This window comes from Colletotrichum phormii (genome assembly GCF_030913505.1).
Source record: "Colletotrichum phormii strain CBS 102054 chromosome Unknown BDP81scaffold_12, whole genome shotgun sequence".
Taxonomy (NCBI): domain Eukaryota; kingdom Fungi; phylum Ascomycota; class Sordariomycetes; order Glomerellales; family Glomerellaceae; genus Colletotrichum; species Colletotrichum phormii.
In genome coordinates, this window is record NW_026851454.1 from 578,482 (window position 1) to 605,104 (window position 26,623).

General features: G+C 52.7%; 7 protein-coding genes across 7 annotated transcripts; 4 read left to right on the plus strand and 3 right to left on the minus strand.

Moving 5' to 3' along the window:
- Positions 1 to 394: 394 nt before the first annotated feature.
- BDP81DRAFT_450466 (uncharacterized protein) lies at positions 395 to 758 on the plus strand (the record flags this gene model as incomplete). The annotated part of the gene is made up of 2 exons (XM_060592532.1): positions 395 to 397; positions 453 to 758. The coding sequence occupies 2 exons, from the start codon at positions 395 to 397 to the stop codon at positions 756 to 758; spliced, it is 309 nt and encodes a 102-aa protein (XP_060444203.1).
- A 139-nt stretch (positions 759 to 897) lies between these two features.
- Positions 898 to 2,954, minus strand: BDP81DRAFT_39784 (general substrate transporter). The gene is made up of 4 exons (XM_060588379.1): positions 2,639 to 2,954; positions 2,349 to 2,540; positions 1,310 to 2,282; positions 898 to 1,243 (listed from the first exon to the last, which is right to left on the minus strand). Exons 1-4 carry the CDS (start codon positions 2,785 to 2,787, stop codon positions 1,037 to 1,039), a joined length of 1,521 nt encoding a protein of 506 aa, XP_060444204.1. The 5' UTR covers positions 2,788 to 2,954; the 3' UTR covers positions 898 to 1,036.
- A 2,872-nt stretch (positions 2,955 to 5,826) lies between these two features.
- BDP81DRAFT_39815 (alpha-L-arabinofuranosidase) lies at positions 5,827 to 8,248 on the plus strand. Its single transcript, XM_060588412.1, has 7 exons — positions 5,827 to 6,061; positions 6,150 to 6,344; positions 6,491 to 6,618; positions 6,713 to 6,801; positions 6,869 to 7,166; positions 7,254 to 7,419; positions 7,484 to 8,248. The coding sequence occupies exons 1-7, from the start codon at positions 5,955 to 5,957 to the stop codon at positions 8,022 to 8,024; spliced, it is 1,524 nt and encodes a 507-aa protein (XP_060444205.1). The 5' UTR covers positions 5,827 to 5,954; the 3' UTR covers positions 8,025 to 8,248.
- Positions 8,249 to 8,310: 62 nt separating this feature from the next.
- BDP81DRAFT_321931 (family 47 glycosyl hydrolase) lies at positions 8,311 to 10,082 on the minus strand (the record flags this gene model as incomplete). The annotated part of the gene is made up of 2 exons (XM_060584660.1): positions 8,311 to 8,433; positions 8,493 to 10,082. 2 exons carry the CDS (start codon positions 10,080 to 10,082, stop codon positions 8,311 to 8,313), a joined length of 1,713 nt encoding a protein of 570 aa, XP_060444206.1.
- Positions 10,083 to 11,789: 1,707 nt separating this feature from the next.
- BDP81DRAFT_376245 (NCS1 nucleoside transporter) lies at positions 11,790 to 14,282 on the plus strand. Its single transcript, XM_060586734.1, has 5 exons — positions 11,790 to 12,380; positions 12,438 to 12,605; positions 12,659 to 13,063; positions 13,125 to 13,851; positions 13,915 to 14,282. Exons 1-4 carry the CDS (start codon positions 12,130 to 12,132, stop codon positions 13,816 to 13,818), a joined length of 1,518 nt encoding a protein of 505 aa, XP_060444207.1. The 5' UTR covers positions 11,790 to 12,129; the 3' UTR covers positions 13,819 to 13,851; positions 13,915 to 14,282.
- A 957-nt stretch (positions 14,283 to 15,239) lies between these two features.
- BDP81DRAFT_376247 (polyamine transporter 1) lies at positions 15,240 to 17,592 on the plus strand (the record flags this gene model as incomplete). Its single annotated transcript, XM_060586735.1, has 6 exons — positions 15,240 to 15,454; positions 15,523 to 15,648; positions 15,746 to 16,076; positions 16,160 to 16,405; positions 16,464 to 16,790; positions 16,870 to 17,592. 6 exons carry the CDS (start codon positions 15,240 to 15,242, stop codon positions 17,119 to 17,121), a joined length of 1,497 nt encoding a protein of 498 aa, XP_060444208.1. The 3' UTR covers positions 17,122 to 17,592.
- A 2,097-nt stretch (positions 17,593 to 19,689) lies between these two features.
- Positions 19,690 to 20,585, minus strand: BDP81DRAFT_39940 (uncharacterized protein). The gene has a single exon (XM_060588572.1). It carries the CDS (start codon positions 20,422 to 20,424, stop codon positions 19,897 to 19,899), a length of 528 nt encoding a protein of 175 aa, XP_060444209.1. The 5' UTR covers positions 20,425 to 20,585; the 3' UTR covers positions 19,690 to 19,896.
- Positions 20,586 to 26,623: the final 6,038 nt, after the last annotated feature.

Here is a 26,623-nt window from a genome sequence, read left to right on the forward strand (position 1 = left end):
CTCTTCGAGCTACCAAACAACGACTTTTCTTGGAATGCGCCACAACGAGCTCCCCTGCTGACGTGTTTCCACCACCATGGCCAGGCCATAGCGCTTTAAGCCATGTTCATGACGTGACACTATTTGATATGGCCAGGAAATAGGCTAAGCCAAGGATTTCGTGTGCCCAGAAGACGTAGTAGAATGATGATATAAGGTTGTGCAGGCGGCTCGTTCCTAGCATCGTGATAGAATACTTAGTACACTCAACCTAAAATCCTTCTCTGCGCAGAAAATCACCCGATACAGAGAGTCGGTCCTCAGCCAAATTAGCCACCAACTCCATTGATAGGGTTCAACACAACGCAACAATCCTACCTACTCTTCATCGCGTATCTAAGTACCTGCCTGAACAATGGTTAGTACACCTCAAAGTCCAGCTCATGATAGCAATATCTAAGATAATGAACCAGGCCGGACGCGGAAGACGCCTTGCGACTGGCGCAATCATCGGCATTGCTATTGCCGGCTTCATCTTTATTGCCTTCTGGGTTCTATGCTGCTACTGCTGTTGCTTCCGAAACAAGCGTAAGCAGCGCGGTCGTCAGCCGCATCCAGTGGGTGGCGGGGGTGGGGGCATGTTTTCGCGCTTCGGTCGCCAGCGCCGCGGCGGCCCGGTCATGATGGAGTCTGGTTACGGACACGGGCCGGGTCACGGACATGGTCATCACGGACACCACGGCCTAACGAGACCACCCCCGACACATGGATACAGATAAATGGCAGTCCGCTGCTGATGGACGTCAGACAACATGAAGCATGTTTACTGGAAACGAGAATAGGCGGGTCAATTATCACGAGGCAGGTGTGGCGTTAGGAATATGAGTGTGTACAAGTATACCCAATGTGCGAAGGTTGGACAATTGCTTGTTTGTTTTTGATAAAGCGCTGGATCTATAGTCAGACCAGTGCCTCGAATGTTAAATTAAGTACGATGTGTGCTTGGGTATTATGGGAGTGTTTGTGTGTGAGTGTGAGAGTGAGATCTATTGATGAATCAAATGTGCTCGCTTCCCTGCTCCTCGCGCTTCTGCTCGACCGCCTCAACCCTGCGCTCGAGGTCGTGGGACTCAAAAGTCTTCATATCCAAGGTCGGGATGAAGAGAGGAGCCTCGGTGAAGAGATATCTCATCTCTTCCAGAGGACGCTTGGCAGTCTCGGGGAGGAATGCCCAGAAGAAGAGGGCGTTGGTAAAGTTGCATGCCTGAAAAAGCGCATGTTAGTCAACTGTCGTTTGGTGAACTTGGTAATAGCTTTTCTAGTGACTTACAATGAAGAGGATGTACCAGCGCCAGCCAATACCGTGCTTGTCATCGAGAGCCACAGAGGTGGTCTGGCCGATGAGGGTGTTGAAGGCGTACGAGGTCATGGTAGCGATGGAGACACCCTTGGAACGGGTCTTCATGTCGAAGATCTCGGCCGGGATAATCCACGATAGAGGACCACAGGTCGCGCTGAAGCTGAAGTTGTAGAGCCATGTCATGGCAATGAAGCCCCAGGCGGTGGCTCCGCTGGCATGAGGAGAGCCAGGAGGGAACTTGGCCAGAAGGATGGTGGCAATGATGAAGGTCACGCAGTTACCGAGGTTACCGAAGATCAAAGGCCAGCGACGACCAGTCTTGTCGATGAGCATCATGCAGGAGAACTGAGCGACGAGGGCAATGACGGAGGAGATGGCCTGGTAGCGGAGGGTTTCGTCGCCGGCGATGCCAATCTTCTCGTAGATGGCAACGGAGTAGTACTGAATGGCACTGACACCGGTCATCTGAATGGAGGCCTGGAGAGTGCAAGCGAGGAAGAGACGACGGAAGCAAGACTTGTCGGTGAAGAGCTCCTTGTAAGACTTTGCGGAACCCTCGTGCTCAGCGGTGATGGAGTCCTGGATCTGGTCGAACTCGGCGCGGACCCAGGCATCGTTGACGTCGCCGTGGGCATGGAGCTTGGCCAAGGTCGCGAGACCTTCGTCGAGGCGGCCGTGATCGATGAGCCAACGAGGAGACTCGGGGAAGAAGAGAATAAGCAGAGCCAGAATACCACCGGGAATGCACTGGATACCCAGACTGACACGCCATTGGTTGTTGTCGTTCTCGGCGAATCCAATGTACGTTCCGTATGAGATCCAAGCAGCAGCCAGAGCACCAACACCGAGCATGAATTGTTGCAGAGCAGTGACTCGTCCACGAATGCTGGGATGGCAGAGTTCGGCCTGGTACATGGGAATAATCATCGTCAACATACCGACACTGTGAAGAATTCAGTCAGCATTATCCTTATGAGATTTGCAAAGTTGGGTTGAGAAATTGACGTACCCGATACCAGCGAGAGCACGGCCAGCGTAGAGGAAGGCGAGAGACTGAGCAGCGGCCTGGAGAGCACCGCCGAGAACGAAGATGGCGGCACCGATGAGAATGGTCTTCTTACGGCCGAGCTTGTCACCGGTGGGACCTGCAACACCGGCACCGATGAAGCCACCTCCAGTGAAGACGGAGACGACAGCGCCGCTGAGAAAGAATTAGTCATGATACTCTGCGCTCACGTAGGTTGACGGCAGGTTCTAGTGGGGGGCAATTCTCATCAAAGGGGCTGGGGGTTGGCTTACATCTCATTAGGGTCTTCGCCGAACTTGGTCTTGAAAGAGGCCGAAGCAATGGCAGAGGCAATGACACCCAAATCATAACCGTAGTTGAAGGAACCGAGTGAGGCGAAGACGCTCACAAGGAACTGGTACCACTTGGGAGGGAGCGCCATGATGGGCTAGATATTGGGGGGTGGTGGTGAAGGACTCTCGAGCAGGTGTCGTATTGTCGTCGCGGGCTCGTCAGGAAGAAGGCAACTAACTTCCAAGCCTCGGATGGGGGGAACTGATGATTCGAGGGTTCAGGGTCAAACCGACTCGTCGAGCTGCAATGGAACGGTCTCGCGTGTTGCATCAGCACGAAGGGATCGTCGCGTCTTTATAGAATGTTTGAGCGACCCCATGTTTCCCCGTATCCACTTTGACCCGAAGGTCGCATCGGTTGGGAGCGTGGGAGCATCGAAAAGTTCAAGGCTCAAGCAGGTCGGTCTCTCGTGCTCCCCCAGAGCCGTGGGCAACTTTGGATCCAACAGGCTAGCGCAAGCGAAACGTCAAGTAATGTTGCCGTGGTGCGTTCGGTTGGTGGTAAAGTTACTGGGGGATATGCGAGAGTGGGGAGGCATTCGAATCCCTGGCTTGCCATTTCCGGGGCCACTCAGGCCGTTGAAAGACGGCATCGGTGACGGTTGCCCCGGCCCCAGACTTACCCCCTTGCCCCAGGTTACGCCGGGGTGCGGAGATGGTGCGCTAGTTTGCTAGTTGTTGGCGCAAGCTGGTGGTGTTTTGTTTGGTGTGTGTCAGGAACTGCGCGTGTCAAAGACGACTGGAGGTATCGGTACTGGCAGACAGAGGCAACAGAGTTAAGGTCGGCTTGGAGAAGCGCCCGCTAGGTAAGGTTCACGGCCAGGACCTTCTCCAATCCCCATAATTTTGAGCAACGTGGGCACGCGGGGAAAGTTGCTAGGATTGGGGGTTCAAGGCGGAGTTTGTGGATGGTGTGTGGAAGTTGTATGGGTGTTCGGCTCACCAACACCGACGAGCGACACGGCAATGACTGGAGACGCAAAGGGCGCGCGCCACGCCAGTCCATGATCAACAGATTGTTGGCTGCTGCCTTTTGGCGATCCGAATTGCTGGAACTGGCGGCGAGGGATGAAGACCCATGTTGACAAGAATCAGTCACATGGCAACTCGGACACTATTGTCTGACCTTGGGTGGCTTTGTCCAGAGCGCAAGTGAGGCCTCTGATCTCTCCTTTCAACCGCGTACAGAAGAATGATTCGTAAAGATCTTTCGGCCGACTCGTTTCCCGCAGAAATATCGGAGAGCGGGGGCACTCGCGTGTTAGCTAGTGCAAAGCTGCGCTTAGATGTCAATTGCGCTTCATTTCCGCCCTAGCATGACTTTCTAGTGCTTCAGTTCCTACTCTATTTCTCTAGCATGGGTCTTCATATTGATCTTTTTCTTTGATTCCGTGATGACCCGCGCTGCTTCAATATTGTTGCCGGGCAAGTTTTCTATATACTCCGTACGTACTATCGGGCTAGAGGTACGTACTTTTCGGATGCAAACAGAGTTGATGGATACGTACCGGCTTTACCTCATCTGATTGGGTAAAATAGCTTAAACCCCATTTATTCCATCCAATGTCGTCACTGGCACGAGATTGGAGGAGAATCAAGCTTTAGCGTTAGGACTATGCGCTCCAATGAGAGCCGTACCCGGAGCAGAGCGACCCCACATCGGCCGGTGATTGCCCCGCTATTTCCCTTCCTTCCTCCTCACCACCTCACCTCCAGGTCAGGTACGTACCTCACCTCGATCACTTCACCTCGGGACTTGGCACAAAATGGCTGGAAAATGTTCCGCATTCTCTCGGTCCTCTCCGTAGACTCACTCGGGTCACTCCAGTTTCCAGGTCATTCCTATGAGTCTTCTCTTTGTTGCTCATGGCTCGTCCTTCTTCGGGCCCGTCTCGACCGTCGTCGCGATTTGAAGCTCGGGCTGCTTTTCCGTCCTTCGGCAGCGGGCCCAACCAGCACTCATTTACTCCTCGTTGTTCTCCGGCTTCGCTTCAGCCTTCATCTACATGTCAACCACTTGTCCTTGCAAACTTGCGGATATCGGGGACGACTGGTTTTCGCATCTGATAACCTTGGCATCACTCAATACGCGCCTCCATCACCATACCCGCCCCCCTAGTTGTTGACCTGCTACCTGCGCGCCAAGTTATTAGTCAAGCCTGAAATGGGTTCTGGCCTGACAACAGCGACCAATATGGTCTCCATCTTCACGCCTCGGCTATGATCCGTACTGATCCCTACTGTGGGTATTGGTACTCAAGTGAAGGTCTGTGTCAAAAGAGACAACAGAGGCATCTGCATGAAAGCCCCCTCACTCCCACCTCTAATTCTCTCCATTGACGGCGTCTTCATACGTCGTACATGCATGTGTAGATATCGTATGCTTCCCAGAGAACCAACCACATACACATGATACCGGCATCTGCAACATGCAGTTCCAAACAACAAAAGGGCCGGCTCACAGTTCCCCATTCATCAGAATCTCCAACTATTTCCCCATTATCCCCAAGAGATCCTGTTCTAACCCCACCATCCCATCCTAAGCTAGTATCCCGTCCCATCCCACTCCATCCCTCAGCAGACCATTGCATAGTCAGTCATGCGGGTTGCCCAATCCTGTGCCACTCGGAGCCGACTACCCCACTCCGATACCCCGGCACCCGCATTATCGTCGACTTTCTCCGCATGGTATCCTCTATGATTCGTGCGCCTGTTGCACCACCTGCCTTTGACCTCTCGCTGTTGGAGTCGAGACTCGAGAGCCGCACTTTCTCTCCGCTTTCAAACATGTTGATAAGTGGTCAATATCGATGAGCGCCTTGGGTGTCAGTGACCAGGTCGAATCGGGGGCCACCCCTCCTCACATAGCCCCAGTCCGACTTCTTGGCCTGGGTATCCCATCTCTGTGAAAGCGACTGTTACGGCAACTAATGCCAAAAACCGAGTAGTTACGCCCCTGGTCTGCGATCCCTCCTCTGCCGACCCAATATCCTCCTCCATTGCTGTTCTGCCACTCTTCAGCCCGTCTCCGTTGTTTCACCGCTTGCCCCCGCCCCTGACGAGTTCAAATTCCGGCCTCGATCCCGTGCATTTGCGGCCACGGTACACACGTCCTGTCCGTTTTCCACCACTCATCGACTAGCTGTTCTTTTTGCATAAAATTACCAGCTACCGGTTGATCGGACCACCACCGCCGCTCTCACGCTCGGACAGTAAGAGAGTGCTCTCACCACACACCACGCAACCAGATCCAGCCATGGCGACCTTCACCAAGATCGCAGAGGATGCTCGCCCCAGCATTACGCTGAACCCCTCCCATGTCGTCTCCAAAATCGATGACAACGTCTATGGTGGCTTCACAGAGTGAGCTCCTCCTGCTGCGCCGCCGCCTGCCTCTCACCCGAGAGCTTCTCACGTAAACATGCAAACTTACTAACAAGCAGTCCCACAGGCACATGGGAAGATGTATCTACGGTGGCATATACGACCCCGGCAACCCTCTCTCTGATGAAAACGGTTTTCGCAAGGACGTTATTGAGGCCTTCAAGGAGCTGAACTGTCCCGTTGTGCGGTACCCCGGTGGTAACTTTGTTGCTACCTACCACTGGATTGACGGCGTCGGTCCCAAGGAAAACCGTCCCAAGAGGTATGGAGAAACTCCCATTCTGAATTTCAGGTCACCAGCACGGGAATCGAGACGCCTCGACGCAGAATCCTTCGGGGATCTGGACCCCTGCGTAAGCGGCCCGCGTTTGGAGTGCAGCGGGTGGCTAACGTGCATCCACTGTTTAGGCCTGAGCTGGCTTGGATCGGCGTCGAGAGCAATGAATTCGGAACAGACGAGTTCATGAAGTGGTGTGAGGTTGTTGGCGCTGAGCCTTACCTGGCCCTCAACTTTGGCACTGGCACACTTGATGAGGGTATGTCAATCTCCCAGTGCCATTGCACCAGCCGGGACCGATTCCTGCAAACTTCTGGACGATGAGTATGGTTGACTAATACTCACATGTTCAGCTCTCGCGTGGGTTGAGTACTGCAATTCTGACAAGGACACCTACTATGCCAACCTCCGCCGCAAGAATGGACGCGAGAAGCCTTACAACGTAAGTTGGCCCCATTCGACAACTTCCAAAGTGACCGCATAGGTGCATTCCGCTCACCTCTCATCAGGTCAAATACTGGGCCCTGGGCAACGAGTGTTGGGGCCCCTGGCAGGTCATGCAAATGACCATGGAGGACTATGCCAAGCAGGCTTACCAGTGGGCCAAGGCACTCAAGCTTCTTGACCCGTCTTTGGAGCTGATCCTCTGCGGTGAGACCGGCTTCAGCAGCTGGGACACATATGTCATCAAGGAGTGCATAACATGGAGTTTGCACGGTCTGGGCGGTAGCACCACTGCGTCCTTGATCGACATGCACAGCATTCATCTTTACACTGCGTCAGAAGACCATCTGAAGAACGCAACAGGTGAGCTCTCTCCGCTTTTCTACTTTTTGATGTAGTTATATGCCGATCATAGGATTGACAACTGACGTTACTTTTCCCCTTGCACAGCACCCAGAGCCGCCGAGCGCGCCATTGAAATCACTGGCAGCCTTATCGACCTGGCCCGCATTGAGAACAAGGTGCCTCCCACGTGCAAGAGGCAGAAGATTTGCTTCGATGAGTGGAATGTCTGGGACCCCGTCAGAGCACCCGGTGAGGAGGGTGCCGAGGAGGCGTAAGTCAACGCTCTCATGTCGACCTCTATGATCCGTGCAAGCGATACTGACAATCAGCCGCAGCTACACTCTTTCCGACGCTCTCGCTGTCGGTGTTTGGCTCAATGTGTTTGTCCGTCAGGCAAAGTACGTTGGCATGGCCAACATTGCTCAATCTGTCAACGTCATCTCCCCCTTGATGACCACGAAAGAAGGCATCACCAAGCAAACCACTTGGTGGCCTCTGTTGCTGTTCAGCAAGTACATGAGAGGCTCTACCATCGCCACTCACGTTCGCGCTCCCGAGTACGAGGGTGCTACCGAGCCTGTCTGGATCCGCGGCGCCATCGAGACCCCTTACCTCGATGTCAGTGCCACCATCGACGACAATGGCTTTGTCAACTTGGCTGTCGTCAACGTCCACGAGACCAAGGGATTCTCCGTCGACCTTGAGGGTGTCAAGGAGGGTGCCGATGTCCAGGTTTACACCGTCACCGGCGAGAACGTCAAGGTCGTCAACACCGGTGATAAGAACCCCGTCGGCATCGCTGAGAGCAAGTGGGATGGCAAGGGCCCGTATGAATTTGCGAAGGCCTCGGTCACCCTGTTGAGATGGAAGCACTAGAAGGACTGCCTCGAATAGGACGGCGAATGGGTAAAGGGGACATGGCTTCCTACGTGACACCATCTGGGAACTTGTATATGATGAGATATGAACGTCATCGATGCAGAGTCGGGCCCGCAAGGGAGATGGGCTGGCAGGTCCAGCATCACGAGGCATGCATACTTCTGCACGCATATCCGTACAAAAACCAAATAGACAGTTACGAATTGACGCAAAGATCATTGACTTAATTAAGGCAGCGAAATATGCAAAGCCTGGCCTGGAATGGTGGTATTGTATTCTCTGCTCATAGTAACTGCCGTCTAAGCGGGTGTGCTTCCGTATTCAAGACGAACTCATCAAGATTGACAAGACTAGGGGGTGAGAAGATGAGATAGAAATACTTTAGCGTTTCTGCCATCCAAAAGCTCTACAGTGTTGTTAGTTCGCATCCCTTGTCCTTGGCTCCTAGTAGATGCTGTGACTTACTTCCATTGAATCAAGCTTCTTTGTTTCCCCCTTGACAGTGACGTCCTCGATGGCTGAGTTCGCAATTTCAGTCTCCGTCGCATTTACAATAGCCTGGAACATCGTCCATGCTATTTCCTGGTACTCTGGGTTTCCAGTCATCCTGTACATGAGGAAAATGCTTTCAATTGCTTCCGGACGCAGGATGTAGCGGGGGTCACGCGCATGGGAGAACCCCTTTTTCAAGCCTGATGCGCCTTCGCGCTTCCATCGTTCCTCATCCCACTCACAGCCGTCCAGCGTCTCGCAAGGGACCATGCCAAAGATCTCTGGCATGAGACCTGTCGGGAACGAGCTATATGCCCATCCACAGCCGCGGGCCAGCCTTTCGGCGAGACCCATGTGCTCTTTGATGCCGAACAGCTTGCCGCCAAGCCCAAACATCCCACCTACAAAGCATGACAAGTGCTGGCTCTCGGGGTTGCGCCGCACATTGCCTTCGGCAAACGCTGTCCCAGAGAACAGGACATCTTTGTTGTCCGGAAGCATGGGACGGAACAGGAGGTACTGCTCAACGACGTGCATTGCATGGCGATACATCTTTTCGTAGGCCGGGTCCGTCCCTCCGAGCAAGGCATACATCTTAGGCAAGTACTCGTACAGAGAGTCGGCGAGTGCTCCCAAAGTGAACTCGTTGTGTTGCAAAACACTTTCATCCCGGAAGTTGATGAGCGCCGGCCACATGCCAGGAAGTTGAGTTTCTCGCTGCGTACTCTCGAGGAACAGCTTGACTCTCTCAATTGCGTCGAAATACTTGTGGTCCCCAGTAACTTGTGAGAGTCTTGTGAATTCGAGGGATAGCGAGCATGGCGATGCCGACGGGTCTGACGTACCAGCCACAAGTTTTCCCTCTTTAGCAAGCTCAAAGTCTAGCCAGAAAGGAGGCATCCTATTCGGTGTATCAAAGGCGGCATAAAGCATGTCGCCGAGCTCAATGACTTTGAGTAACAGTACGGGTTCCCCGCTAAGGTCGTACGCGCTCAACAGTCCTCCGAGGTGACGGATAGTAGTCTCAAAGACATTGACAGCCGTCTCCTTTGTATCATCCCAATCCATGGCTCCAATGACGGACAAGGCGGCGTCAAAGTCGTCGCGCAAGTCCATTATCCACAACGAGTCGAGCGCATCGACCAGAGTAGCCGCATAACCGCCAAACGTATCTTTCCCTTTGGCAGTGACTGGCGTCAACTCGTCAAAGCCCCACGCGTATTCCTTGTAACTATTCCAGCTCTTGACAAAGACTTCTTGGACCGCCTTTCGTCGCGACTCGGATTTCGCATCGTTCTTGCGCAGTCGTTTCGCGCCAAAATTGAATTGGACTCGCGGGAGGGTCTTTGGCCGTTGTGTAGGCAGATGGTGCATTCTTGACGGGGATACTGGGTACTTGTGTCGATGGTTGGCCCAGTCAAAGCTGCTCTTGACGAGGCGGATGTTGACATGTTCGCGGACGACGGGAGGCGGTTCTCTGCTGGAACGAAGGCTGTGGAAGGCAAAGAGACCGAACAAGATGACGGCGATGATTATGACACGCCGTTGTCGTCGATTGGCCATGTTGTCATGTCGAAGGGGGAGTTGTCGACTATTCGCAGAGTTGTTGAGGATGCTCCAAGGGAGCTTTGACTGGAGAGTTCGCGACGGGAAGCCATGGTGCAGGGCCACAACTGTTCGATGCCAGCTTTAGACAAGTCATATAACCGAGGGGCATTGTGTCTCAGGAGCCGCCACGTAGCGCGTTGAGCCGGGTCCCTTGAGACGAAAGTGACCGTGGCTCTCAAGGTTTAAGCGTTCTTTGGGCGCGGAATGCAACGGGCAATGCGAGCCATCAAGAAAGAAATGGGGATTGGATCAGGGGTAAGGTACCGGCAAGGTGGGGTTCGGGACCGGGACTCTCTCCTTGTTTGGCGCTGGACCTCTTCCGGACTTGATTGTCCCGTCATGATTCTCGGCGGTGCCAATAGCTTGAAGTTGCCAGGTTCTGACACTTTGGTATCGGCATGCAGGTTCTCGAGCCCTTTTCCATGTACAATCACGTTAATGACATCAGGACGAGAGCCTTTGATAGCTCCTGTTCTCTAACAAGTGTGCCTGCCTTGATGCAAGTAAGTTTGCGAGGCCATGATCTTGCTGAACGACACAGAAAGACTCGCCAGCAATATATTTGAAAGACTCGCCTGGCGGTTATCAAAATTGTGTAATCTTCAAGAAACACTCGGTTAGTATGCAAAGTAGATAGTACGGCAGCTATTAGCCGCCATCCACATCAAGTTCCATTTCCGTGGCTGCGTGGCTGCTAAAGTATCGTACTTTAGGTGTTTAGGTGACAATCTTCTAGGGGGGGATCCCAAACGTGTCGGAGGTGGCGCAATCCGAGCCACTGGCCCCAGAATGCTGGAACGGAGCGAGATCGTTACTGGTTGATGGCTTTGCTTTGCTAGCAAAACGCACATTTTCCCACGAATTTTAACGTTCATCAACATTCGTCAGCGAGCCTACGGTAAAGTCGCCGGTTTGGATGTTGATGGCCGTTCTAGTCATCGCTAACGTCGGAGATGACTCCGTTAACAGATCGATTGCCAATGATTATCGTCATCCCTCCGGTTTCCGACTCTAGCCGGCGTGCTGGGGTGCTGGGTGACTCGGCGCAGAAAGCCTGACAAACTCCAACCAAGAGCTCAAGCTAGGGAAGTTTACACAGCGAGGATATACTCATCAATTAAACAAGCGGTTAGACTTCGAGCTCGCCTGTTTCTCAAGCGCAAAGCAGTCGAGAGCAGGATTGCATAGCCATCAACTCTTGTCCTAGATCATCAAAAACATTCCGAGGGACGTGCCGAGCGCCTGGAGTCCCGGACGTGCGTTATTAGACTTTTTCCCAAAAAAAAAAAAGACGCAAAGAAAGGTCAGCAAAGCTTCTGGTCCCTCGGATGACAGCCCGAGGCACTCGAGAGGTCCTTGAGCTTAAGCTAGAGCCCAGGTACAACTACCTTCGCTCTTGTTGCCCGCGGGGAAAACACTTCTGGTGACAACCAAGTCGGCTTGATCGAGTTCGATTCGTCGCTACCCCCAAAGTATCGGTACTTGAACAAGGGCAGGAACAACACTAGAGATTTAGCTGCCTGCCAAGGTCCAGAAAGAGTCATTGAAGGCCCTGTCTGCAGCAGACGATGAGCAATGTGAAATATTTGACAGCCGTCCATGCTCTTATTTTGGTGTCTTATCCTCTCATGATGAGGGGTCCCATTTTCATTGCACATAAATCATACCTTAGTCTTTGGTCCGGTGTTGCTGAGATTTCTCTTTCTCGTGTAGTACCGGTAGGTACGCAACGACACTACAGTGGTTCATCAACCAAACGGAGATCGTCCGCCGTTCCTCGTGGGTTTACGCATATCCAATCGCCACCCTCCTGTACCGCCCAGTCGGGTCGAGGTAGGACAGGATCGAACAGCGGCGCATCTGCAACTCCAGCTTGCCCGCCACGACTCTTTTTCCCGCTCTGCAAATCGCGCTTTTTGCTTTCACAGCTTGTGCAATCGATTCCACCTCAGTTGACTTTCTCGTTACGAAATCTTTTCCCAGGATCAGCGACCACATCATCATGAAGGATATTGAGGCATCGCAGCCGCCATCCGTGGATCGACAACTCCACGAACAAGGGAAGAGCTATCAGACAGTCACGACAAAGTCCACATATGGACATAGCAAGAGTGATGGCCTACTTCACAAACTTTTACGTCTGGGCCGAGTTGAAGAACAAGGCATTGAGCCGATTCCGCTGGGAGAGCGGACATCAACTCGACACTTCAACGCCTTCACTGTTTGGTGCTCTATGAATGCCAACATTCTTCCGTGAGTCACCATTGATTCATTTGTGAGGGCGAATGTTGCCTGCTAACAGCACTTGAGGATTACGTTCGGTATGCTAGGTCCCTCGCTCTTTGGCCTCAATCTCCGCGACTCTTCCCTCGTCATTCTCTTCTTCACGCTACTCTCAACATTAGCCCCGGCTTTTCTCGCAACGCTGGGTCCCAAAACGGGTATGCGCTCCATGATACAAGCGCGATACAGCTTTGGGTAAGCCATCTCGCCAGCCAAGGTCACTACTTATTGCTGACTTCCTTCCTTAGGCGCTACCTTGTATCGGTGCCAGTCGTCCTCAACCTGGCTACCTTGACTGGATTCTGTGTCATCATCTGCGTCGTTGGTGGCCAATGTCTGTCGGCCGTCACCAACGGTGCTCTCAGTCCCGATCTAGGCATCGTACTCATTGCACTCCTATCCTTATTCATCTCATTCTGCGGGTTCAAGGTATTACACTTCTACGAAACATACGCTTTTATCCCAGCAGTAATCGCCATAGTAATCGCCACTGGATGCGGAGGTTCGAGACTGGCTGAACAGGCCGAGATGGCCCCGGCAACCGCATCTGCCATTCTGAGCTTCGGCATGATCGTTGCATCATACATGATCCCTTGGGCCTGTATTGCTTCGGACTTGACGACCTACTTTGACCCAAAGGTCCGCGGTGCATCGTGAGTTCTTCCCATCTCTGCAATATGTCTCTGATATCTAACCAGCCGCTGCCAATCCAAGGTACCGCATCTTTACTTACAGCTTCCTCGGCTTGATCCTTCCTACTGTCCCTCTGATGACTCTGGGTAGTGCTATCGGCGGTGCCATCACTAACGTGCCTGAGTGGCAAGAAGGGTACGACAAGACTCTAGTCGGTGGCGTGTTAGCTGCCATGCTGTCGCCTGCTGGTGGCTTTGGAAAGTTCGTCGTCGTCATTTTGGCCTTCACACTGCTCGGCAACGTTTCTGGCACTCTTTATGCCATCACATTGAACTTCCAGACGCTAGTACCTTGGCTCGTTCTGGTTCCTCGTTACATCTTTTCGGTCATCGTCACAGCTATCATGATTCCAGTCGCTATCAAGGCAGCTGATGACTTCTTTCTCAACTTGGAGAACTTCGTGGCTTTGATCGGATACTGGTCTGCCTCTTTTGTCGGCATTGTTTTGGTGGAACACTTTCTATTCCGAAAGGGAGACGCAAATTTATACGACCATCATGTCTGGAACATCTCTTCCGGTCTTCCCAGTGGTGCGGCCGCACTTGGGGCCGGCATCCTAGGCTTCGGTCTCGTCATCCCTTGTATGGCTCAAGCCTGGTGGACTGGACCACTTGCGGAAACTACGGGCGATATAGGGTTCGAAATTGCCTTCATTTTGAGCGCCCTTTTCTACGTTCCTTTGAGGTATCTGGAGCTGAAGATTCTTCATCGATAGGCTCGTCGCGGCTATTATTGCTCCAAATGCTGTCTAATCAATTTCAATGATGAGAACCATAAGGTATTTTAGAAGACAATAGAGAAGAGTGCTTACATTGGTCAAGCAATCGCTGATTTTTGGGGGATCTTGTATTCGGTTTTCTCGTTGATCAGCGCCTTGCGACTAAACAACCTGGTTCTTAACCCTTTCATTAGCGCTCATCTAAGTGACAACATTAAGAGGACAAAATGAGTTGCAACTTCTCACCAATGGCAGTCTACATCTCGGAACTGCGTCTAGTTCCGGGGAAAATTCGATTCAACCTGTGTAGTCGTAAAGGTCGAATTAGCCTCTGGTGCTTAAAACCAATGGGAATAATTGATAACAGGGGTTCGAAATTTCGCCAATTCTCAGATAGGTTCTACCTAGGGACTGGGTATACATTCGCAGTAGAGTTTTCATACATATTTGTAAACCTCTCCAAGAACAGATTTCCTTTGAGAAGCAGGTTTGACATGGGTCTGAATTTGACAGCTGGAGGCCCAGGTTTAAACTTCCACCACACAGTTCGGACCAGGCGTCATACGATTCGTCATACGACTCATTCTCGAACAACATGAAACAGGGGGACTAGGCCCAACTCCCCGTGAATAGCAGCAAATGTGGAAGCCAAGCCCAGTGAGGAAATCTTAGTAGATGACTTATTGAACGCTCAGCAGGTCGGCTCACGCGGCAGCTGGTCTGCGCAACATTCAGATCGGCCGGGGTTACCCGCGTGTTTTGCGCCTGACGTTTACAGCCCTTTAACGCGTTCACCTATTGAGCTTCTCGGTCATGCCGGCCTTATACCAGGCCGCCGTACTACGAGGTACTTGCTGGCTCCCGTCATATAATAACTCTCCGATGAATCTATCTGAAGCAATCGACAGCCCATTTAGCGGGGCCATGTCAGGCACCGCAGCGCCACCAACTATGACAGTCGTTTACTCTCAACACTGCCGTAGTATGACTGCGGCAAGTGGGCAGTGTACAAATGGCGAAACGATTACGTCCGAACCCGAGAGAAGGGCTATGATCAGATCCCACGGCGCTGCTTCCCCGCTGCATATCATCCAGAAACTACCCCAGGCTCCTGGACTGGCTTCTGGCAGCAGTCGTCTTCGTTCGTTCATTGCCTTCCGACAACGCTCCCTAAGCTATCCACCGGAGCTTCTCATGATACCAAGGCGTGGAACCTAGGCCCAATGGCTTCCACCCAAGAGGACCATGCGGTAGCGGGATTGGACGAGCCACGGTACCCAGAGCCAGTGGCATCGGCGGAGAGACGATCCAGGGTCAGCAGTGAATCTTCTCGACACTCCAGGACATCAGGTTTCTCATGGTTTCGGCTCAGCGCGGACGGCCGTCCTTGGGGGCCGGTTGATGAGCTCAACCTCTACATGGGCACCGCTTTCAGCAGCATTCCCGACGACAATGAGTCGACTCGATCGCCTTACTTTTTCCGCTCGGCTAGTGACCGTTCAACCGTCTCAGAGAAGGATTCTTCATACGTGGTCGACTGGGAGAAACCGCGGGATGTCGAAGATCCGATGCATTGGACGATGAGGTCAAGATGGGTGCAGATTCTGCTTGTGAGTATTTCGACGCTACAGGCGTGAGTAGCTTAGTCTAGGAGTGGCTTATTCTGTTCATTGCGCAATACTGATGTGGTTCTTCGTGTAGGGCAGTTGTCTCATCCGCTCCCGCTCCCGCCGTACCGAGCATTCTTAAGGAGTTTAACGCCCCTGAGGGAGTTCTTACTTCTCTTGTTGTGTCTATCTTCAACCTCGGCTTCGTCTTTGGTCCAGTGTAAGTATTCTCGATTCTTCTCGATACCTTATCAAGAACTATACTCTCAGAAGCGACGGCTTCAGTCACTCAGCGCCCAGTTGCTGATCGAAGACAGTCTGGCTGCACCAATGTCTGAATTGTACGGACGATACCCAGCGTATACGATCTCGAATCTTATTTTCCTTGCCTGTAACGCAGCTTGTGCTGTCTCGCACAGCCTTGGCGTCTTGCTCTTCTTTCGCTTCCTCAGCGGATGTGCCGGTGCCGCTCCACTGTCCATCGGAGGCGGTACGATCGCCGATGTTGCACCTCCGGCTTTGCGGGGCCGGGCCGTGGCCGTCTACTCCATTGCCCCACTGCTAGGTCCCGTACTTGGTCCGGCAGCGGGCGGTTTTTTAGCCGAATACTTGGGTTGGCGATGGATATTCTGGACGTTGTGTATCATGGTGTGTGACCCACCTCCTTTGGTCAAAGACTGCTGTGGCGAGACATAAGTGATGTCGCTAACCCCAGATGTTCAATCTCACAGGCAGGGGCCCTTGGTGTGGTCATGATACTGCTTCTCAGAGAGACCTCAGCGAAGACACTGCTCGAGAAACGTAGTAGAAAGATAAGAAAAATCACTGGAGACTCGCGTTATGTCTCAGCTTTAGACGACGGCATCTCGCCAGGGGAGGCTTTCTCCCGAGCTATCAAGAGGCCTCTACGGCTTTTGATTCTACATCCAGTAGTTCTAGCTCTTTCCTTTTATTTTGCCGTTGTCTATGGTTACATGGTATGTTTCTGCCAGCTTGCTACTACGCTCCTTTGCACTGTTCTAATTAACAATCCAGTACCTCTTCTTCACGACCTTTGCAATGGTCTTCATGGGCCAGTACGGATTTTCAGCCAGCTTTTCTGGCCTCACGTTCATGGGGGTCGGGATAGGAACCGTATTTGGAACAACACTTGTCTCAATCTGGAGTGACCGCATCGCCGCAACGTTGCTTCTCAAAGAAGGAGTCAGGAGACCTGAATTTCGTCTACCCCTCATGGCATACTCCGTGCCCATGATTCCAGTCGGGTTAGTTCTATATGGGTGGTCGGCGGAGAAATCCATTTTTTGGTTGGTTCCAATGATCGGCACAACCATTGTTGGTGTTGGCATCATGTTTGTGTTCGTGAGTCAATACTATTCCAACCCGACCAGTCGTGTGGATCTCGATATTTAGAAGCTCAAGATACTAATGAAGCATTCAGACCCCTCTTGCGTCATACCTCGTTGATGCATTCAGCACACATGCCGCCTCCGCTCTCGCGGCTTCCACTATTTTCCGAAGTGTGTTTGGAGCGCTCCTACCCCTCGCTGGCCCTTCAATGTATTCTGCTCTAGGGCTTGGATGGGGAAACACAGTTCTTGCTGCATTTTCTGTTATTATGGCACCAATACCCTGGGTGATTTTGAAGAGAGGGCCGCATATCAGGGAGAGATATGCCCATCGCATGTACTAGAAAGCGTTTCTGATAGCGAACCTACTTCAAGGTGCCAGTGGACTTCCCCAGCAACGTTGGGTTTCGGAATAGTTCAAAATACAACCACAGAGTCCACACTGATATCTACAAAGTCGAAAAGTTAACTCTCGGCTCCGGTGCTAACTCCTGCTTGGTCTCTTGAAATAGATAATGAAGATGAATAAGTAGATGGTTTGGGGTTCGAAACATTTGTACAGGAAGACCTGAGCTCGAAACTGTATTCTTTTTCCTCCCCATTCCATCGGACCGCTCAACTAGCATCTACGTCCAGCTCAACATCGTTTCACGCCATCCTACAAGTCAATTCTACTGCTCAAACAACGATGAACATTCTTGACCTAAGTCCTGCTTGGCAGATATTCTGGGTTCCCTCAAGTGTTCGCCTACCCTGTCCGATACGAGATCTTTGAACGAACCAGGGGGTTCTTCCAGCTGTTGCCGTCTGGAAGCAACGCTGTCTCTTCGTCTCATTCTCACCGGGTCATCACCAGTTGACACAAACTGGCAATAATGAGGGGTACACTACTGCATTGAATGTTAATGAGTGTCCGAGAATTTGCCCGTCGGACAAAACAAGACGCCTCGCCGGAGTCGAGCATCGACCGATCGACTTTCCCATATTTGTAAATTCGGCACAGGTTACGTCACATAAAAGTCTTGAGAGTCTGCCTGGTATTCCTAGCCATAGGGATAAAGCGAAAAAAACATCTTTGCGTTGATGGCGCCTCGCATGATTTCAAATGGAATCACTTGTCATGTACATTATCGTCGTAACACCATCACGATGATCCAGATCACCGCAGGACCTACACGACAGCATCGAAAACACGAAAACTACTGTCAGCCTTGTGCGTCCGTGGAGTCGCATATCCCGAAGCCATCAGAGGGTGGGCGAAGCCCACATCCAACGGCACCCACCTGAGACTGTACAACCTCCCTGGCGATAGTTGCGCGTCCAGCTGATCAAAAATACAAACAAACGTCGTGGCAAATCACAAGGCCGTATTGTAATGTTGACTCTACTCGGAGGGTTGCCTAGCCTCCCCGACCTTCCGGCTTTCATTGCATATTCCCATTGCTGGACTGTCAAGCCCGCACACATTGATTGTATCGGGATTAGTCGCCCCGGCAGTTCCCTTGAGCAACCTTTGGCATATTTCTATGTAGGTAGAAACGAGACGTAAAGACAGCCTATTGAATAACCTTCGGTCGAAGAACGAACATGCCGGCTTATCTACGATACGAAGCGACAGCGGCTCCCCAGCCCCGAGCAGACGCGTCAATAGTCTTCGCAATGGAGACCAAGGAATCTGAGACATCCGCCCACACCGCTTGGCCGCAGGCTTCGAGTCACATGGCAAGTCACAACCCCAGGCTACTAAGCAAGCGGGCGTTCCTTCCGTGACCGCGTAGTCGCCGCCCAGCCCTTACAGATCCCAGAGTTTGGGGTTGTGGCTTGATCTGATAGTTAGGCTGCTAGCGTCCCATTTGGGCAAATTCAAAGCGATTTCGTACATAACAGGTTTGGTTTGGACTAACAACAGAACATGAAGCTAACATGAGCTGAGCCATCGTACGCTAAGGTATCCTATAACGCGAGAGAATCAAACGTAAAGCAGTGAATCAAGCTCTTGACAGCTTGTTCAGCTTCACAAGATATTATTAATGATGGGAAGATGACGGGACTAAAGCTCCGGAAAGACATGCATGACCTTGAATTTTCTCTCCTTACCCCCACGAAAAGCGTAGAGCCAGGCACGTCGATAGGAATAGCGGACGTCACGATGGCAAGAGACACCGCGCTTTTTTTCCTCGATCAGCAGACCCATCCGCTCCACCTTGGGTCGTCAGACAATCAACATTGATCTCGCGAAAGCCAGAGTCTTTGAGAAAGATCCATAGCGCGGTGAAAGAATGTCACTCTGTGGCCTGTAACGCAGTGGGTATGTCTGAAACCTGGGGCAAAGGCTCAGGTAAAACGGAGTCTCTGTAATAAAGTACGCGTCGTGATGGCAAGATCCGAAACTACCGGGCGCCACACGAAGAAAGACAATAAACCAACCTGCTTGCCACAGGCGGACTGGAACGCGCCGGGAAGGAGGGATGGGTGGGGGATCATGGGGTTCGAGATGATGTGCCAAAGACATCCAGAGCAAAACGATCTTGTGGAAGATGGTGTGAAGATGGTGGCTGCCAATGAGACCGTCCTACCCTAACGAGCACTTTTTCCCTGCTCAGAGGACACCATGTTCAACAGCAGGGTCAGTACTACCGCAGAGACTTGGCTGAAGCTGGCTCGGGATTTCTGTTAAGCATAAGACAATGTCAGGGCGTTCTTATTCGCTCCGGAGAAGGAGTCGGAAGTCGGAATGGCAGTTGAGAAGTGACAAGGGTTCCAAATGACACGATGTGGCAGATGCTATGTCGAGGATACGATACATAGCAAATCGTGAGTCCTAGATATACGGTGGGTATCTCCACCAGTTAAACGATCAAAGAATGGGAAAGAAAAAAAGACTCCATGGGTCTGACATGACGCCGTCGTAGGGCTACCTGTAGACTAGTTCCGTGGCTGGCCGTGGCTTCTCGGCCAGCATGGCAATAATATGGGGTAGTGGCTTGAAAGCAAGAAAAAGTGATGCGGGCTCTCGGGGGGCGAGGTTGGATTAGCCAAGGGGTAAGTCATGCGGCATTCCTCTGGGTCCTTCAAGAGCAGGAAGTATAATACGAGAAAGACTGGGGTGATATCCGGCTTCATTGAGAGAAGATTGAGAGTGGGGTGTTGGAGGACGTACATGATGGTGTGAAGGATCGGGAAGGGTGAGCGGAGACTAGCAGTGATTTGTCTGACTTCTTTCTCATGCGGCCGCCACGATGACCGCCTTTTTGTACCAAATCGGACAGATGAGTGAATGTAAGCGCTTTATGCCGATGGCATTTACCACTTCCTGTCATGTTTGCTCGGCATTCTTCCCACCAAGGAGGAGGCAAGTCATTCTGTAAGCTTCTCCGGACTACATGTTGTGCTCCTAGCAGGGGACTGGGATTCGAGCTGCGAACTGCTGCGAGTAACACCGGTCGCATACATAGCCGTCCAATGCTAGCCAGAGAAAGTTGGCCAGTCAGGCAACAGTTGAACATGGCAGTGGACCAGCGAGAAAGTTCACAGGAGTCAGCCACTCGACGAGACGCCACAGTTGGGGCAGGGAACTGACGACCGTTTGATGTCGTCGATTGGGGAATACATGGTGGGAAATGTGAGTGGGTGTAGTCAGTGAACATGGTCTTGATGTGATGGGGTGAACGGAACGGGCGGACAAGTTGAGAAATCGACCTATGTTTTGAAGGAGGGGGGTCCGTGATGGAGGGTGGGGGTTGGCCGTGAAGTCGTCAAGAGAGCAAACGGCGGGGAGGCTGAGGAGAGATCGGCGTAGGGAATGAGAACCCTTACATCCTTGCTGCGCTGGGGTCCGAAGACTATGAGTCTTTGAGTGCATGCAAGGTCTAGAAGCAGTGGTGGACTAGGGCGAAAAGGGATTCACTGGTCCAGACCGGGAAGAGTGTGGCTTGACCCGGGAATGTTGATGGAGCAATGACGAGGCAGCTAGTGGTGCCGAGCGAGAACTTGGTTTACTTGGATATGAACGATAGTGTGCGTGAAACAGGTCCGAGGCGGTGAGCTGATGAGAGTGATACGCCAGTCGGGGAGAGAGTGAGAGTGAGAGTGAGAGGGTGCGTAGCCGTTCAAGTCACCAGGGGAGTTGTTTTGGGTGGTCCATGATTCATGATTTGATGTGTCTGTATCCGTAGAGGCATCGCATCTGATTTGGAATACCGAGCTTGTTCGGAGTGCGAGGAGCGTCAAGAACATGTCGAGAATGATGGCAGGGCCAAGGTGTTAGTTACTTTGGTTTAGGGACATGTATATTTTTTTCCATTTTCAGGCGCAGACGCGCGATGCGCCGGCCTTCGCGTTTGGCCCCGCCAGTCTTCAAAGAGCATGCCGTGGTTCAGACGACATGGAGCTTCCCATCAGAAGATGCGGGCTCTACTGGGATGTTTCACTCGAGCAGCGAGCTGCAAAGCTTGGAGGATGTATCCGTATCCGCAGATGGTAAGTAAGGTATCTCTGGGGGGGGGGCAAAGAAAGGAAAAAGACAAGCGGGCAAACCTGGTCGATGCAGGGATTAGCGTGGACGATGGCGGACGGCGGGCCGCGCGGAGAGGTGGACGAGCCTTGCTTCAAGGTCAAGGTTCAAGCTACCCTTATCCATGAAGCGATTGCGACGACGAAGGGGAGGTGACCGGAAGCCGTACAGTGTATGGTGGTTTGACAGGAAGTTGAACGACGTTGGCGTAGCAGCCTCCCTGCAGCATCGGACCTTTCCCGGGCATCTTTGTGCGATGTGATTGTGCGCCCACGAGGTAGAGCTTGTGCGAGAAAGCACGACAGGTACGATTTCGTCTTGGCTCGCAACCAACGCGGGTTCGAGGGAAGCCGACGATAGAGAGGATAGGAGGTGGCTTGCTGCCGTCGGGGCGCTGCGCTACCATCAACCCCATAAGGCACGGATATGGCTGGCGTCATCGGCTTGAGCCAGGCTTGGCCGATGCCGTTCACCGAAAGAAGGCGACTGTCGTCGGGTAACTGCATTATGCTGACCTTGTCCCAAAGGGAGCCGGTGAGACGGGTGGCTACTGGCCGAGGCTGCAACGGGGTCTCAAAGAGGAGGCAGATGCAGGTTTGACTGGGGCAGAAAGGGTTCGGATGGACCACCGCGGAGGAGAAACAGGCCAGGAAAACTGTCCGATGAGCAAAGATTCCTTGAGAGAAGAGAAGCACTGGGCACTGCCGGCCGGGGCAATGATGACAAAAACAGCACCTAGCCACTCGACGGAGGTGTCGTTGTCTCGGCAGCTGAACCCCTGTGAGGCGAGCCAGCCAGATGGCAGAGGTTGGTGGACGGGAGTGTCGACTTGTCAAGAAAGGCCATCATGCGGTCGGCCGAGAGTCGGGCTGGGCAAGTTCACTAGGACTTTGCGACATTGAGAGGGCCATGGGATATAGCAACTTTGAAGCATTCGCAAAGCCGTCATGTTGGTTAGTGGCGGCGTGGGGGATGTCGAAATGTATCAAGAACAACAAGATCAATACGCACGAACAGGGCGGGAGGGAGCCAAGACAACGATCGGACTGAGCAATGCGCCGGTCTCGCATGGCTTTGGGGTAATTAACTTACGACCTACCTTGTTACTTGACTCGGTCGTATACCTATACTAATTACTTGCTACCTCTTACTCGTTGAGCTTTTGCTGCAGCAATCAACCCTATCTTGCTCGTCTAGTCTAGTCTTGTCTCTTCTCTTCTGTCTCGTCTGTGTGTCTCTCCAGACGATGGGCACTGAGGTATTCCCCATCAAGCGGCTGCATGCGTAAACACACTCTAATACTGCGCAGCACGAGCAGCATGCGGGTGTGTGTCTGCGTGGGGTGGGATTCATCGCGTCGCGTTGCGTTTGATGTCGCACAGCTGCAACCCTGGAGCGGCGACGACTCGCGCGCGGCCCCGCGCCTTGCCCGACATGGCAGGTTAAGCTTGTAGGGAGCAGGCCGCAGTTGAACTGCCATGGCCCGTCTGGGTTGCTTTTCTCACGGGTGACTGACGAGTCAAGATCGTCGAGTGACGGGTTTGATGTAACTCTTTTGTGTCCTTGGGACGAGACGTCGCGCTGCAGTCAAAGGGTAAGGTAGTAACGCAGCAGGTGAAAGACCAAGACCCGTGATGCTAGATGGGCTCGAGATAGGCGAGACACTGAGCGGGACCACTCGGGCTTGCCATAGACATTGAATGAACCCTGCTGTGACTACAATGCAAGATCAGGGAGATGAGAAAAAGCAAGTTGCTGAGAGACATGGACGGCTTTAGGGGTTCGTCGGCATGGACCATGATTGGTGCTGATGATGTTATTGACAGACTCTGATATCGAATAATCCCGCCATTCGAGGTCTTGGAACTCAAATACGACCCCAGCGCGTCGAACATCTGAGATGCGAATCCAAGATGCACATCATCGACTGAGACTATCATCGATACGAGTGGAGAGAGAGAGAGAGAGAGAGAGAGAGAGAGAGAGCCAACGCTGTTGAAAACACGAGGCAAGCAGGCAAATGTTTGCTGAGAGTCCAATCGTCAAGATGTCGCACAGGGCGCCAGGCGCCTGAAAAGGGTCCCAGCATGCTGGTTGCTACTGTGACACGGATGCTCAGTTCAGTGGGTAGTCTCACCATCATTGACAAACGGCCGGCCGGCGGATGAGCGGCGGGCTCTACCTTACCGACGGATTATTGATGTGTGACTTGCTGAGAATGAAGTCAAATTCGTGAAAGTTCTTGACGCTTCATTCAACATGACCGGTATGAAGCGAAGCGGCAGCAATCCAGGTGTGGGTGGGCATGAGAGGCTGGTGATCCCACAGCTCATGATCCATCCAATACTGACAGCCGCTTTTGGCACCTTTGTCCCTGGCTCGCCTCCTCCCGACGCACAGCAAGTGATGGGAGGTGCGGGATGTATCGAGAAGGGAACCGGTATTTCCAACCACACTCCTTGGGCACGGCTGACTGCGCTTGACACCGTATCTTTTCCCCATCTATTTTATAGATTGTACCATTGAGAAGTGGCCCCCTCTTTGGACCCCTCCGTTACGGCGAGCCTAAATGTCTTGACCTGGGCAAGATGGGTGGCTGAGGGGTACGGAGTAGAAAATGAGTGCATCATGGGGTCGCCGCGTGATGGAGGCACGCCACCTGCTTCTTGACGGATGGTGGTGAAGGGGGGTTGACGATGGCAAGAAGTGAAGTAAAGACAATTGAACCTTGGGTGTGATGTGTGCGCGCGTGTGTGTTTCTTTGCAGGCTTCAAGAGTCGAAGAGGGAAATGATCAAATGTTTGCTCGTACGAGAACAAGAGTGAGTGTCTTGGGGTGCGAGGAGTGAGGCTCGACTAACACGGCATCCGGGCGTGGCTTGGCGTGAATATGGACATGAGCATGGGTTTAGACCAGAGGAGGAGTGCAGCAAAGGGGTTGGCAACATGGGTGAAGTGAGGAGGGGGCGAAGGCAGGTTCACCAGATACCTTGATGTAGATGCCTACGGCAATTACGGAGTAGGAATACTGTTGCGCATGGTTGGAATACTAGGAGGAGTGTATACCTGGCTTAAGATGAAGGGCTGTACTACCTCGCTTTGAGCTACGTGAGGTATCGTGGGCGTACTGTTGTGAAGCGAGACCTAACTTAGTATGAGACGAGCATGAGGAAGAGGGTGCTGCTCTTAGAAGGGAGCTCCATCGTATGTCTATGGAGGGTGTTGTTTGTCTGGGCTTTTTTACCTACCTTAACTTGAGGTATATGAGGATGGGTGATTCCGAGTCTGCCGTTAGAAGGCATCCTCCAGTTCCAAGGTCCCAATTCCTCTCACCTCACTTCTGCACCATCTGAATCTCATTATTAATAGGAGCAACGCCGTCTCTTAAAGGTGCCTAGCTTAGCGGCTTCAAAGCTGGCCGCCGATTTCCCGCCCGCGCCTCACAACATCTTCGAAGCCCTTTTGGGAGTAACAGAAAACCAAAGCTCCAGCCTCCAGTCAGCTCACCAGAGCACCGTGGACTGCTTACCGAACCCTGCTCCGAGTGAAGCGACACGGTCCGCCAGGCCTCAAAAATGACCCCTGAGCATCGGCAGTGCTTTATCTGGACACTGGAGCTCTGCCGCAACGGATAGCTGGGATTATCATCGCCTCCTTGACAAGTTTACCCCCGCAGTAACGCCCGCTAGGACAATCTCTCCCGCCTGTTCACGACAGAACCGTGAGAACTAGCAGAGAGAGGGACAGAAACATCGACACATCGTCACTGCTCCTAGAGTACTAGGCTCTGCAGCTTAGCACTTGCCCCTTCGAGGTACGTACATAATCTTGGTTGCCCAAAGCTCCCCCTTCTGCCAGCCGTGAGTGACTTGCCTCCTCCCGTCTGCCCTCCAGCAAGATCCTGGCACGTTGAAGCTGTCTGGTCCAGTTGATCTAATCTCCAACCTCCTAGGTCAAGGCTCGAGGGAGGGCCGAACATCTGATTCGCCGATTGGGTCATCTGGCGGTATCTTGGTATCAGCTTCCGCCATCATCGACCCCAGTTGCGACCTTGAGCATAGAAACTCGAACCTCGAACCTCGCTCGACCTGAATCAACTTTGACTCTGGTCACAGTCCGTTCATCGTGTTCACTATTACTATTTCCTCTTTGCTTGTTCCACTTCACTCGCGTCACCCACAACAATATCCAGCAAGCCTGACATTACGAACCCTGCTCTTATCGTGGTACTTTACCTTACCTACCTTACGGATACCCCAGCTATATCTGTCCGGTCGCCCCCTCTCAACCCCTTCTCATCCAGCCGCATATCCATGCAGCGTCAGATCACCCTTTGGATCGACTACCTACTATCGAGACTATCACTGGCGCCATCATTGCACACTTGGGCAGCGAAAAGAAAGACGGACCCTTCCTCTGCGTTACGCTACATAACGCTACCGAGACCACCGCCGTGCCCCGCCGCCTCCTGTCCCATTTGGGATTTCCCCTCCATCACGTGCTCCAGCGTCCGACTCTTACAATAGTCCTTACATAGCACGTCCGGGCCAGTAGCATCGTCGCTCGTCTCTCACCTGCAGACGAGACTCACCACTACCGCGTAGACCTTTACGTCTTACGGTTTCCCGGGGCAAGGTTGGCAGAAGCTTTCCACCAAGGTTCACCGTCGAAGATACCAACGACGAAATCCTGACTCGAGACGACGACGGACGCAGCTCGGCTTCAGCACCAAACACCGGGATACACCCCCCTCTTCCCTGGCCGCTCACTCTCATCTTGTCGAGTGTTCTTGCTGCTCACTCACTTTATCACTCACCTAAGCAACACTCTGCTTGCTAATCGCATTGCCGCTGTCGCTGTCAGACTGAGTTATTCCCGATCAGAGTGGAGCAAATTGCAACATTCATCACACATCCTCATCAACAACCTTCACACGCTCTCATCGTCCTTCACCTTTGCAAACCGCATCTGACCGAGGCGCACCGCTTTTGCCGCCCGCTCGGCATCCTTGTCGCACCTCACACCTCAGACCTCATCCCTCACACCTTACATCTCACACCTCACACATCCCGCCTCGCACACACATTACACACCCTCTATTACTCTTAGTCTCTTGCTCGCTCTCACATCACACACTACTCGCTTCTCCCTACGCTGCTCGCACTGCTGTCTGTCTGCCCACCTCAGGTACCGACCGTGTGGACTGGGCCTGGACTGCTGCATAACCCTCAGGGACCAAGACCTTGAGAGAGCTCGCATTGTCATCTCACCTCTCACCTCACTTACCTCTCTCATCTGGCCTACACTTCCACCAGGCCCTCAGCTACGCATACT

Excerpts from the sequence above, each read along its gene's own strand:
- BDP81DRAFT_39784 (XM_060588379.1), bottom strand. The coding sequence starts at position 2,787 with ATGGCGCTCCCTCCCAAGTGGTACCAGTTCCTTGTGAGCGTCTTCGCC. Across the intron at positions 2,541-2,638 it reads GGCGAAGACCCTAATGAGAT|CGGCGCTGTCGTCTCCGTCT; the intron begins GTAAGCCAACCC and ends ATTCTTTCTCAG. Across the intron at positions 1,244-1,309 it reads GCTGGTACATCCTCTTCATT|GCATGCAACTTTACCAACGC; the intron begins GTAAGTCACTAG and ends GCGCTTTTTCAG.
- BDP81DRAFT_39815 (XM_060588412.1), top strand. The coding sequence starts at position 5,955 with ATGGCGACCTTCACCAAGATCGCAGAGGATGCTCGCCCCAGCATTACG. Across the intron at positions 6,345-6,490 it reads AAGGAAAACCGTCCCAAGAG|GCCTGAGCTGGCTTGGATCG; the intron begins GTATGGAGAAAC and ends TCCACTGTTTAG. Across the intron at positions 6,802-6,868 it reads GACGCGAGAAGCCTTACAAC|GTCAAATACTGGGCCCTGGG; the intron begins GTAAGTTGGCCC and ends ACCTCTCATCAG.
- BDP81DRAFT_376245 (XM_060586734.1), top strand. The coding sequence starts at position 12,130 with ATGAAGGATATTGAGGCATCGCAGCCGCCATCCGTGGATCGACAACTC. Across the intron at positions 12,606-12,658 it reads CAAGCGCGATACAGCTTTGG|GCGCTACCTTGTATCGGTGC; the intron begins GTAAGCCATCTC and ends TTCCTTCCTTAG. Across the intron at positions 13,064-13,124 it reads CCAAAGGTCCGCGGTGCATC|GTACCGCATCTTTACTTACA; the intron begins GTGAGTTCTTCC and ends TGCCAATCCAAG.
- BDP81DRAFT_39940 (XM_060588572.1), bottom strand. The coding sequence starts at position 20,424 with ATGTTCACTGACTACACCCACTCACATTTCCCACCATGTATTCCCCAA.